A 16380-nucleotide genomic window follows, 5' to 3' on the forward strand; every position below is an offset into this window, starting at 1 on the left:
TTTTATGTTGATGAACAAAGCCAAGCAATGCAAGTATTTATTCTTTATAGTTAAGATTTCTTCCATATATAGGTTGAGGCAACAAGCTATAAAATGCCTGGCATCAAAACTTTCTCCAGACATTAAAGAGTCATCCATACAAGTAAGACTGAAAAGGAAATTTACATATAAGAATTAAAAGAGTCTCTCAGAAGAACTGTAAAAGGATCTTTACACAGTATCTGGCATAGTGCTTTGTGAACAAAAAAAAGTTATACTGTTGTGATTTAAGCACAGAATTGATCCGAGTTTTTCTTTTTTCCTAAATGAAAACACTACATTAAAACAATTTTTAAATAAAAGGTAACAATTCAGCGCCTGATTACAAAAAAAGAAGTGGGGGAAGTGTGAGAGCAATTGAGACCAGGTAATAATTTAAGCTGGTTTTATATTGTTACTTCCAAGCAACATAAGAATGTCTAGCATGTAATACCTGCATCTTTAAGACTATGTCACCAAAAAAGGTAGACAGTCATCTTGAAAGTATCACCAAAAGCTCTACATTCTCAAATCTGACAGAATTATAAACACAAAAGACCACATACTGTATAATTCCATTTGTACAAAATGTCCAGAATAGGAACATCCACAGAGATAGAAAGTAGATTAATAGTTGCCAGGGGCTGGAGAGCAGAGGGAAAGGGGACTGACCACTAATAGGTACAGTGTATGGCGACATTTTTGATGAAAATGTTCTAAAATTAAATAGTGGCATGACTACACAATTCAACTTTTAGTGAATTTACTAAAAAACCACCGAACTATACACTTTCCAAGAGTGAGTTTTACGGTATGTGAATTATCATTCCAGTAAAATTATTATTAAAAAATTAAATTTAAATTAAAAAATGATCTGACAGAATTCATAATGCCAATTTCTTCTATAGCAGGCATCACTCAGAGCTTTCCACCTGTTCTGATAGTTTCTTTTTTACCTTGGCAAGGCGGCTCATCTGATCTTCTGAAAGAGTACTGCTTGTTCTGCCAGGAGTTTTTGTGGGTTCTGATCCATCTGCTTCTACATTGGGCCAGACTTTCAAGTCATGCATCCCTTGGCGAAACATGCTAGGTGAAAAGAGAATGTTCAGGGTAGAAGTAAATTAATGCAGTTCATTATAGGACATTTCGGTTCCCAAACAGAGAATTCCACACAGGAAAATGCATGTCTCTCTTGCCAAGCTTGAAGCCTCCAGTGGGTTGTAAAGCAATTAACCAAGCAACTAAAATCCATGTAACACTTTTTTACATGCCATTCTTTGCTCCTCCACATAGAACTGTTACAGAAATTTTAAAGGTAGAGTAGAAACAGAGAAAGTTCAATGATGGACCACACACTTCATTACTTCAGTGGAGACCTTAGAAAAAATAGAGACCAAATTCCTACCCAATGAAAGAATGTCATATTTAAAATGACTACAACCAAAATTTAAATAATTACACTACTCTCCACTTTAAATGGCAGTTCAGCAGAGCTGACTGTAAGTCAAAATGTTGAGATCTGAATCCCAGCTATGCCATCATCTATTACCTACATGACCTTGGGTAAATTACCTGTGTGTCTCAGTTTTCTCATCTATAAACTAAGATTATAAAGAGTACCTGTATCTTGTTAGAAAAATTAAACAGATGGGCAGAAGTAAAAAGTACCTGAAATAGCACTGGCACTAAATGTTAGGTAAATGTCAAATATTTAGTGTGTGCAGGTGAGGAGGCAAGTCCATTTTGCACACTCTCACATTTAATAATTTTTCAAATAAGGTACATGGTAGACATATTGATATGGTATTTTTAACTGTAAAAGGTTTACATAAAATTTTTAAACCATTACTATCATGTTCTAATGGAAAATCTCTTCACAGATTTTCCAAAGGTAATAAAGAGGATTTTCATTGATTATGTAATGTATATAAGCAATGATGCCATAAACAATTAGAATGGGAATGATAAGTGATTGCTACAAGCTCATGAGCACACTAAAGCTAAGGTATAATCGTACTTGCTATAAGGTCTCTAAGGTTGGCAATAAACAGGTACTATCCAGCAACCATATGGAGGCCCAATAAAAAAATGCACTGACTTGGGGCGCCTGGGTGGCTCAGGCGTTAAGCGTCTGCCTTTGGCTCAGGTCATGATCCCAGGGTCCTGGGATGGAGCCCCGTATTGGGCTCCCTGCTCGGCGGGAAGCCTGCTTCTCCCTCTCCCACTCCCCGCTTGTGTTCCCTCTCTCGCTGTGTCTCTCTCTGTCAAATAAATAAGTAAAAAAAATCTTGAAAAAAAAAAAGAAGGCACTGACTGGTTGTGAAGAATCAAAATTCTCAATATTTATTTATTATATTAAAGATCAAAAAAAAGTTAGATTACAAAAAAGCTCATATGCAAGCCTTTTATAAAGATGACTTTCTTTCAACTCAGGTATAGATTCAACATCAAGTAGACCTGCTTAGTCTCTAGGAAACTGGGTACGGTGAAGCAATAATGCCACTTTAGATGAATATCCTTAAATACACCTGGAGAAGCAGAAGGCCTGCCTTTCTTCTCTCTACCTCTGTGTCCCCCAGTGAATACTATGACTGGCTAAATGTAACTAAATCAAAAATAAGTACATTTGGCGTGAAGTCAGTTTAATAAATGATTTAGGTGCCCTGGGATGGGTCTGGAAAGAAGATTTAAGGATACGGGATGTGGAGGGGTAGGGGTGATGCCAAGTGACTCAAATGATCAAGTGAACATATTACTTTCTTTTGACACTAATGGAACCTCTGCAGAGTTACACAGCCTCCAGGTGGCAAGCCAGAAGATGCTCAGAGCATCGTGTCCACTTGGGAAATTAAGCCAAACAGGCAAGACAAAAGAAACAGCACAGCAGGATCTCCTTCAGACTCCAGCAGGGGCCCCAGCAGCAGCTGCTGCTCCCACTCCCAGGGCCAAGCCACTGCAGCAGTCACCGCCCTGACTTCTGAATTCGCATCTGGAAAAACATCTGCAAGACAAATCTGCAGCTTGCCCATGGTTCTTTGCCAATTCAACCTGCTGATCGATCCATTCTTTAGCTACTTAGAAATCCCACAAGCTAAACTTTCAAAATGAAGACAATTAGTTATTCTAGCTGTATCTTAGGAGATCAGTCTTTCAATTATTAATTACACTACACTCCAAAAAGCACTGCTTCACACAAACTCAAGTATACCAAAGAGACATTAGCAAATACAAGAGTTGGTAGTCACAAGGTTCCCAATACTATATGACAACTACTACACACTCTGAAGACCACTTTTTAAAAGCTACTAAGTCCAGGGGTGCCTGGGTGGCTCAGTCGTTAGGCATCTGCCTTGGGCTCAGGTCATGATCCCAGGGTCCTGGGATCGAGCCCCGTGTCAGGCTCCCTGCTCGGCGGGAAGCTTGCTTCTCCCTCTCCCACTCCCCCTGCTTGTGTTCCCTCTCTCTATGTCAAATAAGTAAGTAAAATCTTTTAAATAAATAAATAAATAAATAAATAGCTACTAAGTCCATACCAGGACTATTTAGGGGAAAAGGTGAAGAACAACTGGTGTGACATCACTGTTCAAGAAACATCTGGGGGCACCTGGGTGGCTCAGATGGTTGAGCGTCTGCCTTCGGCTCAGGTCACAATCCCGGGGTCCTGTGATAGAGTCCCGCATCAGGCTCCTGGCTCAGCGGGGAGCCTGCTTCTCCCTCTCCCTCTGCCTCTGCTCCTGCTCGTGCTCTCTCTCTCTCTGTATCTCTGTGTCTCAAATGAATAAATAAAAAATCTTTAAAAAAAAAAAAATGTGAAGAAACTACAGTCTAAAGCACTATTTCCCTAAGTCACGAAATCTGTGGTGGCACATGACATGATTTTTAATGGTCGGTGGAAGACAATCTGCACAGGCTTCCTTCTGAGGACACCCGGAAGACTGAGGTTTTCTCTCCCTGAACATCAGCAGCAGCCTGTACAGCAGCAGCTGTGACCCAGCAGTCCAAGTGGACATGTGCACCCTGCCACAGTGTCAGGAACATCCTGACCAGTTGCACAGAGCACCAGGACCAGAAGCTGCACACAAAGTCCAGTCCTGTGCTAGGGGATGCCTGAGCTTGTAGCCACTGCAACCCACTTCGTGCCCTCAAGAAAAGGCCCCAGGACACACAGAGAAAAGATGAGTTATTTTAATTTCATAAAATTTCTTATGCTTCTTTTTTCTGAGGTGAAGGTCAGTATAAACACCGGCCTAGAGGGAACAGAAGTAGGTGATCCAGCTTTTCTGCATTCCTTCCCCACTGTTCAAAGTATCCAGAAACCTCTACTAAAATCTGATGTTATCATTCGGCTAACTGATGACGAACAACCATGTAAGAGTTGGACTAATTAACAAAGAAAATATTGATGTAAAACCTTACCTTTTACCTTCAATTAAGTGACAGTGAGCTAAATATCTGACTAGGCACAAAAAGAACCATTCTAATTAAAGAAGGACTTTCTCTGTAGGTATTGTTTATGTGTTTTGCAAATCAAATACATTTACTATTATTTATATTCCACTGCAGTTTTTTTCCTTCAGTTTCCAAAACCTAATAACATAGTTATTCTCATTGTGTTTATTTTATCGTTACCCATCAATGTCAAATAATACTTGCTTTCCATGTATATTAGGGATATTAAGCTTTTGCTTCAAACTAAATTAAAGGTAAAAAAAGAAGTGAGCTGGTTCAAATAAAAAATCAAGTACATGAGAGACTATGGACTCTGAGAAACAAACTGAGGGTTCTATAGGGGAGGGGGTGGGGGGATGGGTTAACCTGGTGATGGGTATTAAAGAGGGCACTGAATGGAGCACTGGGTGTTATATGCAAACAAGGAATCATGGAACACTGTATCAAAAACTAATGATGTAATGTAGGGTGATTAACATAACATAATAAAAAAAAATCAAGTACGTAAGAGTATACTTAGTAGAGAGATAAGGCAGGAATTCTGAAAGTAGTAAGTCAACAACTCCTATTTGAGAAACCCTGTTCTAAGGGAGGGAATGTCACAGAATCAGTACTGCTCTCCAACATGTTTCACATGCATCTGACATCTCAGGTGTTCAGGCCATGGAGGGACACCATAACCTATTGTCCAGTTAAGAGAAAACAGATGACTTTCCAAGATTGAAAGTCTTAATTTACTTAATATCGGAAGCGAATTTAAGTCCCACTTAATTGCTACTATTACCTTCATGGAAATATCTGGGGTTTAATTACTTCACAAATTAGAACAAATACTACTGATTTATCTTTAGGCCCATTTCCAGCATGGTTTGGATAGGAAGTAAAGGAAGTTGTCTTTTACTGGGATTCATACAGAAATACAAATAAAGTGAGCAATGGGATGAAGTCAAGGAAGGAATTCTGAAAACTGCAAGCCTATGTCTGACAAGTCCACCTCTAGGAAAGGTTAATGCAGTGTTTTGCAAGCTGTGATCCACAGGTCTGCAGAATCACTCAGGATGCTTACTAAAAATGCTGATTCTTGGGCCCCATCACATTCTTACCAAATTTAATGAGAACACAGGAAGACGCTTGTCTAGTAAGTCTACCAGGTGCTTCTTATTCATAGGTTGATTACTACTGACTTCATGTACTTTTCAAAACCTTGCCAAAAGTCAAGTCAAACCGCGTCACAAATGTTAACCTGAGAAAGAGTTTGTTTGGCTTTAAGCAGTTCATTTCACTCCACTTCTGTGGAAATTTCGTCTGTCTCACACTTACTGTCTAGTCAGTGTCTCCTGAAACTATATCCTAAGGTCATCTAAAATGCACAGGTGTACTAAAAGAGGTGCTTTTATGAGGGAACCTCCAGCTGATTATTCCAGAAGGCAAACCACTTATAAAGAGACCAAGAGGAAAAACCAAGAGGTCTATCTGGTAACTGTTTTCAAGAACATTTAACCACTAACTATATAGTAAGAGTAATAAACTGTTGCCCATGTTTCTTCTGTGTGGCAAGCAAACCCCACTCTAGTAAAGGAAAAAGGAACAAGCATTCTAGAAAAGGAACAATACTGATTTAATAATATGTCCATTCTACTGTAACATGCTATTCTACCCAAATTATATCTAATGTGTCAGACTACGTCTAAATTTGTTCTTGCATGTATTTCAATAATAAATATCTAATAGTTACATTAAACTAAAATACCTTCATATTATTAAGCAACCAAGCTATTCAAAATGAAATTACATCTAGGTTTTATTCATGAATTGAAACCTTTCTAACACACCCTATTCCTGGATGGAAAAATTCAATATTACAAAGGTGTCAATTCTCTCCTTAATTAACATACATATTTCAATATGATTTCCTACAAAATAACAATGAGCTTTCTTATTTGAGGTATTAAATAATAAAATTTATCTAACAAAACAGAATATCCAGAGAAATTATAAAAAGAAAGCTAATAAGGAAGATCATCACCATCTAGTATTAAAACATTTTATAATAGTATTCAAAACTAACAGAGTACCTCAGACATAATGATAGCTAATACTTAATAAACACTCATTAACTATGTGTCTTCAGTAATTTATCATCATAAACTATTCTGTAAAGTAAATACTATTGTTATATCATTTTACAGATGAGGAAACTGAGGCAGAAGGAGATTAAATAACTTGCCTAAGGGTACACAGATATTAAAGGAGTCAGGATGTGAACCTAGATAAACTAGTTCTACACCATGCGTCCCTAACCACCACCATATGATGTACAACACTGCTTCTCTTAGACTTCAATACATGATGAATTGAATATATGAGGGTACCACTTCAAAATATTTGAGAACAATGGCTAATTTAATAGTGTTAAGACAAATAACTAGCCATTTGTTGGGGTTTTTTTTAAGTTGATTCCCAATATATCACTCCTTTCACAAAAGTAATTTTAAAGATTTACTTATTTATTTGAGAGAGAGAGTGCAAGCAAGAACACAAGTGGGAGGGGCAGAGGGAGAGAGAATCTCAAGCAGACTCTGCACTGAGTGTGGAGCCCGACTCAGGGCTCTATCTTAGGACCCCGAGATCATGACCTGAGCCGAAACCAAGAGTTGGATGCTTAACTGACTGTGCCACCCAGGTGCACCTCACAAAAGTGATTTTAGATGAATCAAATACTTAAATGTAAAGGACTGAAATCATAAGAAGAAATATTTTTTAAAAACACAAAAGGACTGGGGCCCCTGGGTGGCTCAGCCGGTTAAGTGTCTGCCTTCAGCTCAGGTCATGATCCCAGGTTGCTGGGATTGAGCCCCACATCGGGCTCCCTGCTCGGCGGGAAGCCTGCTTCTCCCTCTCCTGCTCCCCCTGCTTGTGTTCCCTCTCTCGCTGTGTCTCTCTCTGTCAAATAAATAAATAAATCTTTAAAAAAAAAAAATAGAAAAGGACTTTCTAAAACATTAAATTCACAGGCCATAAAAATAAAAGCTGATCAATTCAACATGATAATTTAAGATGCATGAATGGCAAGCAAATACACACTAACTCAAAAAAAGTCAAATAGGAAAAACAGTACTTGTAACATGTAACATGCAAAAGGCTAATTTCATTAATCTACAAAGACCCCCATACATTAATAAGAAAAATGACAACTCAAAAAAAAAAAAAAACAATTTCATGGCACATGAATTATATTTCAATTTTTGAAAAAAACTGGCAAAGGACATCAAAAAGCAATTCACAGAAACATATACACAAGTAGTAAATGAACATATCAAAATATGATCATCTTCATTTACATTTAATGATGTGAAAATTAATTCAGGAGATAAAATTTTCCAACTTTAAAATGGACAAAAACTAGTAAGTTTAATAATACCTAGATTTTGCACCGAAAAGAATTAGGGCTTCTTTCAGAGATTCCAGTTCCGGGGTGGAAAATTGCCAACTGAGCCTGAAATAGCTTGTCCACCAGAAAGCAAAGAAGCTACCAATGACTACTGGAGTACTGTCAAAAAAACATGGGATCAGCTTGAAGGGACTCTTATGACCAAAAATGGGGAGTTTTTGAGGATTATTAAGACTAAAGACAGCAATTAATCAAAACATTCCAGAAATGTTTAAGACTAAAAGTTCATGACAAGACTTAAAAACAGAAAGAAAAATAAAATCGATCATCAAATACATAAGTTACCAGGACACCAACGCATTCTTAAAATTGGTAAAGGGGAAAAAAATTGAACATTCACCTGTCTTTCCTACATGAACTGTATACCAAGGTAACTCAATACTTGAGAAAAGACCATGTTCTTTAGTGGAAAATTCCAATTAATAAACACAGAAAAGAATAATAGAATATCACCAATTCTTGGGGCGCCTGGGCGGCTCAGTCAGTTAGGTGTCTGCCTTGGGCTCAGGTCATATCGGGCTCCCTGCTCAGCGGGGTGTCTGCTCCTCCCTCTCCCACTACCCCTGCCTGTGCTCTTGCTCTCTCTCAAATAAATAAATAAAATTAAAAAATATATATATATCACCAATTCTCTAAAAGTAGTGATTCTTCTGGGAAAGAGAAAAAATACCCTTCAGGATTATGCTTTTGGCTTTTTTACAGTTAGCTTCTATTATCTGTAAATTTTTAAAAACTGAGTTGACAACTTTCTATTATAATCATTATTAGCAAATTTGTGCTTTCAAACCCCACTTATTGTCCTGTCACTATTTTGAGAAAGCAAAAAAAATTCTATTAACAATGAAGTTACAGTATACATCAAAGGGCCATCTTGCTTTTTCTAGCAAGATTCTAGTTTCTAATGACTATTTTTAAATAGAAATCACATTACCAATCACTAACAGTAAGTTTCTTAATTAATCTATCTGCATATCCCATAGGAAATATGTGTCAAATTCAGTCTCAAGAATGAAGGAATCATATGTACCACATAGGTTTTCACTTCCTACGACAGACAGAATCAGACTGGGTATAAACTATACAAGCTCTCCCAAAAAGAAAAGCTCTCCCAACACTCCTATAGAGAAGACAAAAATGCTTACCCATATTTTCCAAAGAGTGAAACTGTTGTTCCTCCCACAGGCACTGCCTTCCCTGGTCCATACACATCCCATACTGTGAGGGCCACCTGGGCATTCCTGGGCAGGTCAGGGTACTTTACCGGAAGTTTCAGCCATTCATTCCAGCTATGGGAACAAAGTCAACAAAAACATAACACTAAGGAAATAAAATGTGTGTGTGTGTGTATATAAACTTCCTTTTAAATTAACAAACCATATAAGACCTGCCCAGAGAAAATGTCCCAAAAGATTAGGTTAATACTACAAAAAATGTGGCACTTACCTTAATTTTGATGTAGGCAACCTCAAGTTTAAATACAGAACACATGAAAAAAATTTTTGAAAAACCAAGCTTACAGAAATTAACATTGGTAAATTGTTAAATCAAGAAATTCAGGAGGCGCCTGGGTGGCGCAGTGGGTTAAGTGTCTGCCTTCAGCTCAGGTCATGATCCCAGGGTCCTGAGATCGAGCCCCACGTCGGGCTCCCTGCTCAGCAGGGAGCCTGCTTCTCCTGCTCCCTCTGCCTCTCCCTCCCTGCCCCGCTCGTGCTCTCGCTCTCTCTTTTTCTCACTCAAATAAATAAATAAAATCTTTAAAAGAAAAAAAGAAAGAAAAGAAATTCAGACAGTATCACTAAGACACAAGGAAAAAATAATGGCTAATAAAAATCTGGGAAAACACAAACCTATCAGAACCAAACTTGTTTTGAACCAAACTGTGATTATCTATAAGCTTTCTCCAGAACACAGTTTTATATTATAAAGAGAAAAAAACTCAGAATTATTCAAAAAGCTGCAATGGATAATATTGTCCTATAATATACAACAGTACCTCAACAAAGCAGAAAACAACAACCAAAACCTTAGAGGTCAAAGTAGACTATCCACTACCTTCATAACATGAAGAAGTTATCAGACTGCTTTGGACAGATGTGACAATTTTTAATGTGAGATTTTTCTGTTCTTCGAGTTATTTCATTAATATTGATAAGGCTTAGCTATCAGTTTTTTTATGCTTCTAAAGCATATTTGTATATATCACTTCACTAAGGAATCTTTGTTCTTAATAATTTAGTCATGACAGCACAGCTCTTCTTTTAAATTCTCTATTCATCTCTGCAAATTTTCTTCTGCATTCAAACTTCGCACTGAATCTATTTGATAATTTCAACTCCCTTAAACAACAGATGGCTTTTAAAATCCCAAAAGAAAACTATGCAAACAATACACAAAGTAATACCCAGCAGACACAGAGAACTGTTTCTCTGTTTCCTCAAAATTATTGTTTACTCAAAATTATTATCCAAGGGTCATATCCCAGTCTAGGTCAAATACATCTGCATTGTAAGAAATTGAACAGAATTTTCAAAAACTTAAAGGACAAATCATTTATATCCATCATATAAATTCAAGGACCTATAGGAAAATTAGACATGACTACCAATTTAAAGGAGAATCAAAGTCATTAAATCCTTTTCATCTATCAAGTTCTTAAAAAAAATAAATTGTATGCTCAAAAAAGACATTCTCCACTACAGATAAGCTTGAGGAAATAAGTAAACTTATTTAATTATTATCCACACAGTGGGCCAAATTGAAAAGGTAAATACTAAGCAGTTTCATCTTGTGACAAGGAAAAAAAACAGAGATCAATTAACACAAGCTAAAGTTAGAAAAATCTGTAACAATATCTAAAATGAACTATGAAAATTCTTACCTCTATATTCTGTCCTTTGCCTAGAAGACAATGCTTATGATCAAGCAATCATCTGCCTCAAACCTTCTGCCATCCAAAACCATGGCCCCCACACCTTTTTAAAATCAAAGTAACTATACTTTAACTTGCTTTATACCAGACTTTTGCAGAAGAGTTCTTTCGAAGAAAATGAATCTGCAGCTATAAAATAGTTTCAAAACTACCTTAGATATTCTAGAAATTATGGAAAGATCTGATCAGACATCAAAAAGCTGTGAATTCTGAACATCATTTTGTTCTCTCCCCCCCCCCATGCATCATCCCTTCCCCACACCCGCAACTCTCACTGAGCTAAATCCACCTGGCACCTGGGTGGCTCAGTCAGTTAAGTGTCTACCTTGGGCTCAGGTCATGATCCCAGAGTCCTGGGATGGAGCCCCTAGTTGGGCTCCCTACTCGCAGGGAATCTGCTTCTCTTTTTCCCTCTGCACCCCCTGCCCCCTGTAACTGGGAATTTGCTTTTTCTCTAATTTTCTTTATTGCCAAGGCATGGAACAAAACCACTATACATACAATTTCCCTTACAAGAAAGGTGGAATTCACCATAAATGTTGACAGTCTAGATCTAAATTTATAGTTTTAAGTCTTTTTTGAAGTCACAAACCACCTCAAAAAATCTAACAAAAGCTTTGAGTTCTGTAAAACTGTACAAGATACAAAATTCTGCAGACAATTTCAGGTCTGTACAGATTTCCTGATTCCAGTTTTAAAAACCCAATACAGGGATGCCTGGGTGGCTCAGGTAGTTAAGCGTCTGCCTTCAGCTCAGGTCAGGATCCCAGGGTCCTGGGATTGAGTCCCGCATCAGGTTCCCCGCTCAGCAGGCAGTCTGCTTCTTCTCCCTCTGCCTGCCACTCCCCCTGCTTGTGCACACTCACTCTTCCCCCATCCCGACAAATAAATAAAATCTTAAAAACAAAAAAAAACTTCTAAGAAAAACCCCAATACAATTAAGGAATCCTGGTCCACTGTTTTAGCTGTTATTATGGTACTACAGTTTTCTTTAAAAAATATACAGAAATACAGTTAAAAATGATATCATATTTGGAATCTGCTTCAAAATAACTATGGGGATAGATGAAACACAATTGGCTTTGAGTTAGTAATTACCGAAGCTAGGTGACAGGGCCTTGGAAGTTCATTATATTATTCTCTCTGTATTTACAGGTTTGAAATTTTCCAAAATAACAAGTGTGTGTGTGTGTGTGTATATATATGTATATATATACGTACATACATACTTGGGTGTGTTTGTATGTGTTTATAGCTATCCACAAAAAGACTACTAAAGAAATTACACCATTAAAATAGTTGGTTTCAATGTAGCCAGATTACTAGGGCTCAGGATTCTGCTCTCTGAAAAATCCTTTCCAGCCTACTAGACCACACCTGGTAAACACAGGGTTGTACGCTCAACAACACAACCTGGTAATCCATCGGTCACACCTTGTCTTCATTAACACTGTGGGCGTAAGTTCTTCCCTTTAGAGGCACACAACCTATGTATCCTGCATTGAGCCTCCCAGGGTGCTGAGTAACAGTCACTGAAGGAACAACAAAACTGTGCCACATAATCTATCAAATAAGAAGGGACAAGACTGGGCGCCTGGGTGGCTCAGTTGTTAAGAGTCTGCCTTTGGCTCAAGTCATGATCCGGGCTCCTGGGATCAAGTCCCACATCGGGCTCCCTGCTCAGAGGGAGGCCTGCTTCTCCCTCTCCCACTCTCCCTGCTTGCGTTCCCTCTCTCGCTGTCTCTCTCTCTCTGTCAAATAACTAAATAAAATCTAAAAAAAAAAAAGAGACAAGACTTTAAATTCAGGACCCACAAAAGTGTTCTGGAAAAACAGGAACTTCATGTTCATTATATTTACCTTGCATCCCAACAAGAGTTTGCTAATGTACCATGCTCAATAAACCATGAACTTTAAGGAAAAAAGTTAGTTTCATATTTAAAATAATAATAAAAATCTGATCAGAACAGATGACAACAGATATTTCTGTTGTCTGAGAGATTTCATCAAATCTGAGCACCAAATATCAAGCTGGACAACGTTTCAGATTATCCAGAAATGTTCACGTGTTCAGGGCATAGAGTGGTAGAAAATGTAAAGATGTTACACGTGTATTTTTGGTTTGGGTCATTTTGTGAATCAGTCAAGTTCTTATAAAAATATGTCAATATACTGAATACAAACATAAATTCACTTCTACCTAAATAGTACTTACAATACTACTATATATAATACTTTATCCCATCTGGGTAGGTCGCTGCTTTAAACTACTGGATCGGGGCGCCTGGGTGGCTGTCGTAAAGCATCTGCCTTTGGCTCAGGTCATGATCCCAGGGTCCTGAGATCGAGCCCCACATTGGACTCCCTGCTCTGCAGGGAGCCTGCTTCTCCCTCTCCCACTCCCCCTGCTTATGTTCCCTCTCTAGATGTGTCTCTGTCAAATAAATAAATAAAACCTTAAATAAATAAATAAATAAACAAACAAACTACTGGATCAATGCTTATAGGTATTAAATACAATTTTTTAAAAAATTTCCTCTGTAATGCCTACCAAATCATACTTATAACACCTATAAAGAAATGGGAGAATAGTCTGAAACCCACCATATGCAAGACAACAACTTACTTCCATCTTGTACTAAATGCTTTGTAGGATGTTCTCACTGGCAAGGCCAGAGGCTTCCCTTCTGCAAAAACTTGACAAGTAACATAAAGGTCAGAGCATGTCTCTTGGTACAGTCCTGAAAACTTCAACATTGGGTCTTCTAGAACAGCTTTATAACTCTTCTGTTCTCTCTTCCCTTCCAAACTTCCTCTGGAGGCATAAGAACAATAATGTTTAGCATATTTTTTTAAGCATATACACAAAAAATACTAAGAACAGTTTATGGTTGTATCACAGTAACCTTCTGCTACCTCAACATTTTCTTGTATATAAAATTAAAGTCACTTTTACATCTAATAAAGGTCTCTTAAAGTCCCAACATACCTAAGATCCTTCCAATCTTCACCAACATATTTCTCTATTTTAGGCTTTTACTTAATTTTAAATCCTGTCACCAACTCTTAATCTACCTTCTAGACATCACCAGCTTTCCAGGCCTCAGTTTCCCTTTATTAATTTCAAGCTGAGCACTTATTCATGTATTCATTCAACATACATTCACTGTACCAGGCACAGAGGACCAAAAATGAAAGATAAGATAAACAATACAGCATTACAAGAAAATGTTGTCTTTGTTTCCACTTATTTTTTAATCTTCCACTTACTTTTAACTGAATGTTTTCTATTACTCTTTCAATTTTGTTACTATGTAGATATATTATCTGATCAGTTCTTTAAATTAAAAAATACAATGTTATAAGTCATAAAAGATATGTACAAGACATTAAAAAAGAGGTAAGAACATTGCTTGGACATCAAGATTATGTCAAATATTGTGCCAGGGATTTTATGTACTCTTTCTTACTTTTCACCCTTTTCTCATTTTATAAATAATAAAGCAGACACTCAGTGATCAAGGTCATTATTCAAGATAACAAAATAAGTAACAGAGCTGGCAAAAGAGGCCAAAGTGGGGCGCCTGGGTGGCTCGGTTAGAAGTCTGCCTTCGGCTCAGGTCATGATCTCAGGGTCCTGGGATCAAGCCCCACGTCAAGCTCCCTGCTCAGTGGGGAGCCTGCTTCTTCCTCTGCCCCTTCCCCTGCTTGTGCTCTCTCTCTCTAAAATAAATAAATAAAATCAAAAAAATAATAATAATAATAAAGAAGCCAAAGCTAATGTCCGTCCTTCCTACTACAGAAAGACATACCAAAATGTCTCAGGAGCATGTAAACTTGCTTGGGAGCCAAGAGCTTAGTATCCCAGATAGATGCCTGAAATGAGCCCAAACAATATATGGGTGATGAGAGCCAAAACAGTAGGGAGTCGTCCCAGACGAAAAGAATACTATATGCAGATGCAAAGAAGCAAGAAGGTATGTGTTGGGAAACTACAAGTTGTTTGGTATAGCTAAAGCATAAAGCTCATGTGGTAAAGAAGCTAAAGATGAGAATGAAAAGTAGGTAGAAAATGAAGCTAGTAGCCACCATATTCAGTACAGTGCCTGACACAAAGTGAACATTCAAAAATCTGTTAAATTATTTTAAGTGAGAGTAATGTAATCAGATTTGTACTTTTGGCAGGAGTATAAAACATAATGGAGAGGAAGGACTGAAAGCAGAAAACTTTCAGTCCACATTAAAAAGGAAAAAGGTAGACTAAGGCCAGGGTTGTGGGGTAAAAAAGGGGGCATGGATCAAAGATATGATGGTAGATTCAAGAAAATTTGTAAATGATTAAACAAAGAAGGTAAGAGAGGGGTGTGTGCAGAACTCAAAGTTTCCTGTCTTAACCAACTCGATGAATGATGCCAACAATCACCAAAATAAGTGACACAATACAGGAAGATCAGAATCAGAGGGGTAGGCTAATGATGTACCAGTCTCAGACAAGTTGCTTCAGCACATCTAAAGTGACCATGTCTTGCAGGAAGTTTGATATCTGGTTACGGTGTAAGAAAAGAGACATCAAAGTGCAACTTGTTATTAAAACTGTCACAATAAACTAAAAGCCTGGGGAGAATAAATTGAATTAAAGAATTCATTATTCTCTCATTATATGATTCTTTTCTTTCTTTAAAGATTTTATTTATTCATTTCAGAGAGAGAGACAGAGAGAGCACAAGCAGGGGGAGAGGCAGAGGCAGAGGGAGAGGCAGACTCCCAGCTGAGTTGGGAGCCCGACATGGGGCTCGATCCCAGGACCTGGAGCTCATGACCTGAGCTGAAGGCAGATGCTTAACCATCTGAGCCACCCAGGCACCCCTCTCATTATACGATTCTAAGTTGATACTTCCTGCCCCCAGTGATCAACAATGGCAGTCTCAGAAGCTAAAAGATGGTTAAGTACTGAATTTTGCCAAACTTCTAATTTACGCTTTAACTTTGCCTCAAAATACCCAATGTGTGTGTGTGTGTGTGTGTGTGTTAATGACAGACCAGTGTTTTTTACTTTTCTTCTTTCCTTCTAAGGTTCAAAAGTTTCAAAAAAAAAAAAAATCATTCATATGTCCAAGAAATACTGAGAGGAATGAAACTGAAGGAGAGCCCTTTACCAAACGACAGTAATACAGTCCTATATAAGCATTTAGTGCCACATGCTGTAGAAATTTTCTGAAATGGGTGTGTAAACTATTTTACAAAAGTATAGTTTAGTTGTTGAAACACTATTTTTACTATCACCACAAAATAGATAGTAAAAGATTTGTCAGAGTCTGAAGTAAGTAACTTCTGAAAATAAAAACAATCCTCTAAAGATGCATCTGACAACTGAGAAAATGTATTCACTGCATGTATGCAGCCCTCTGCCAGAGGCACATTAGATGAATATTGACTAAACATATTACGAACGATGATATGATTCATAATCTGTGATAGCTTTCACATATGAAAACACTTCTATAAGACTGCCTTAAAATGGACATAATTTCCA

General features: G+C 37.6%; 1 protein-coding gene across 2 annotated transcripts in view; it reads right to left on the minus strand.

Annotated features, from left to right (window-relative positions):
• PIK3C3 (phosphatidylinositol 3-kinase catalytic subunit type 3) overlaps positions 1-16380 on the minus strand; it is a 143763-nt gene that overhangs the window by 126495 nt on the left and 888 nt on the right. For both annotated transcript variants that reach the window (XR_010407221.1, XM_064577720.1), the window contains exons 2-4: positions 13474-13662; positions 9061-9204; positions 975-1104 (exon numbers count right to left, since the gene is read on the minus strand). Coding sequence is in view for 1 of the 2 variants with exons in the window: in XM_064577720.1 (XP_064433790.1) it covers positions 975-1104; positions 9061-9204; positions 13474-13662 (463 nt within the window). In the remaining variant the exon portion in view is untranslated. The remainder of the gene's footprint in view (positions 1-974; positions 1105-9060; positions 9205-13473; positions 13663-16380) is intronic.

The sequence above is a fragment of the Mirounga angustirostris genome, unplaced genomic scaffold (assembly GCF_029215605.1).
Source record: "Mirounga angustirostris isolate CCGP_5_RB_7025 unplaced genomic scaffold, mMirAng1.0.hap1 SCAF_14, whole genome shotgun sequence".
Lineage (NCBI taxonomy): Eukaryota > Metazoa > Chordata > Mammalia > Carnivora > Phocidae > Mirounga > Mirounga angustirostris.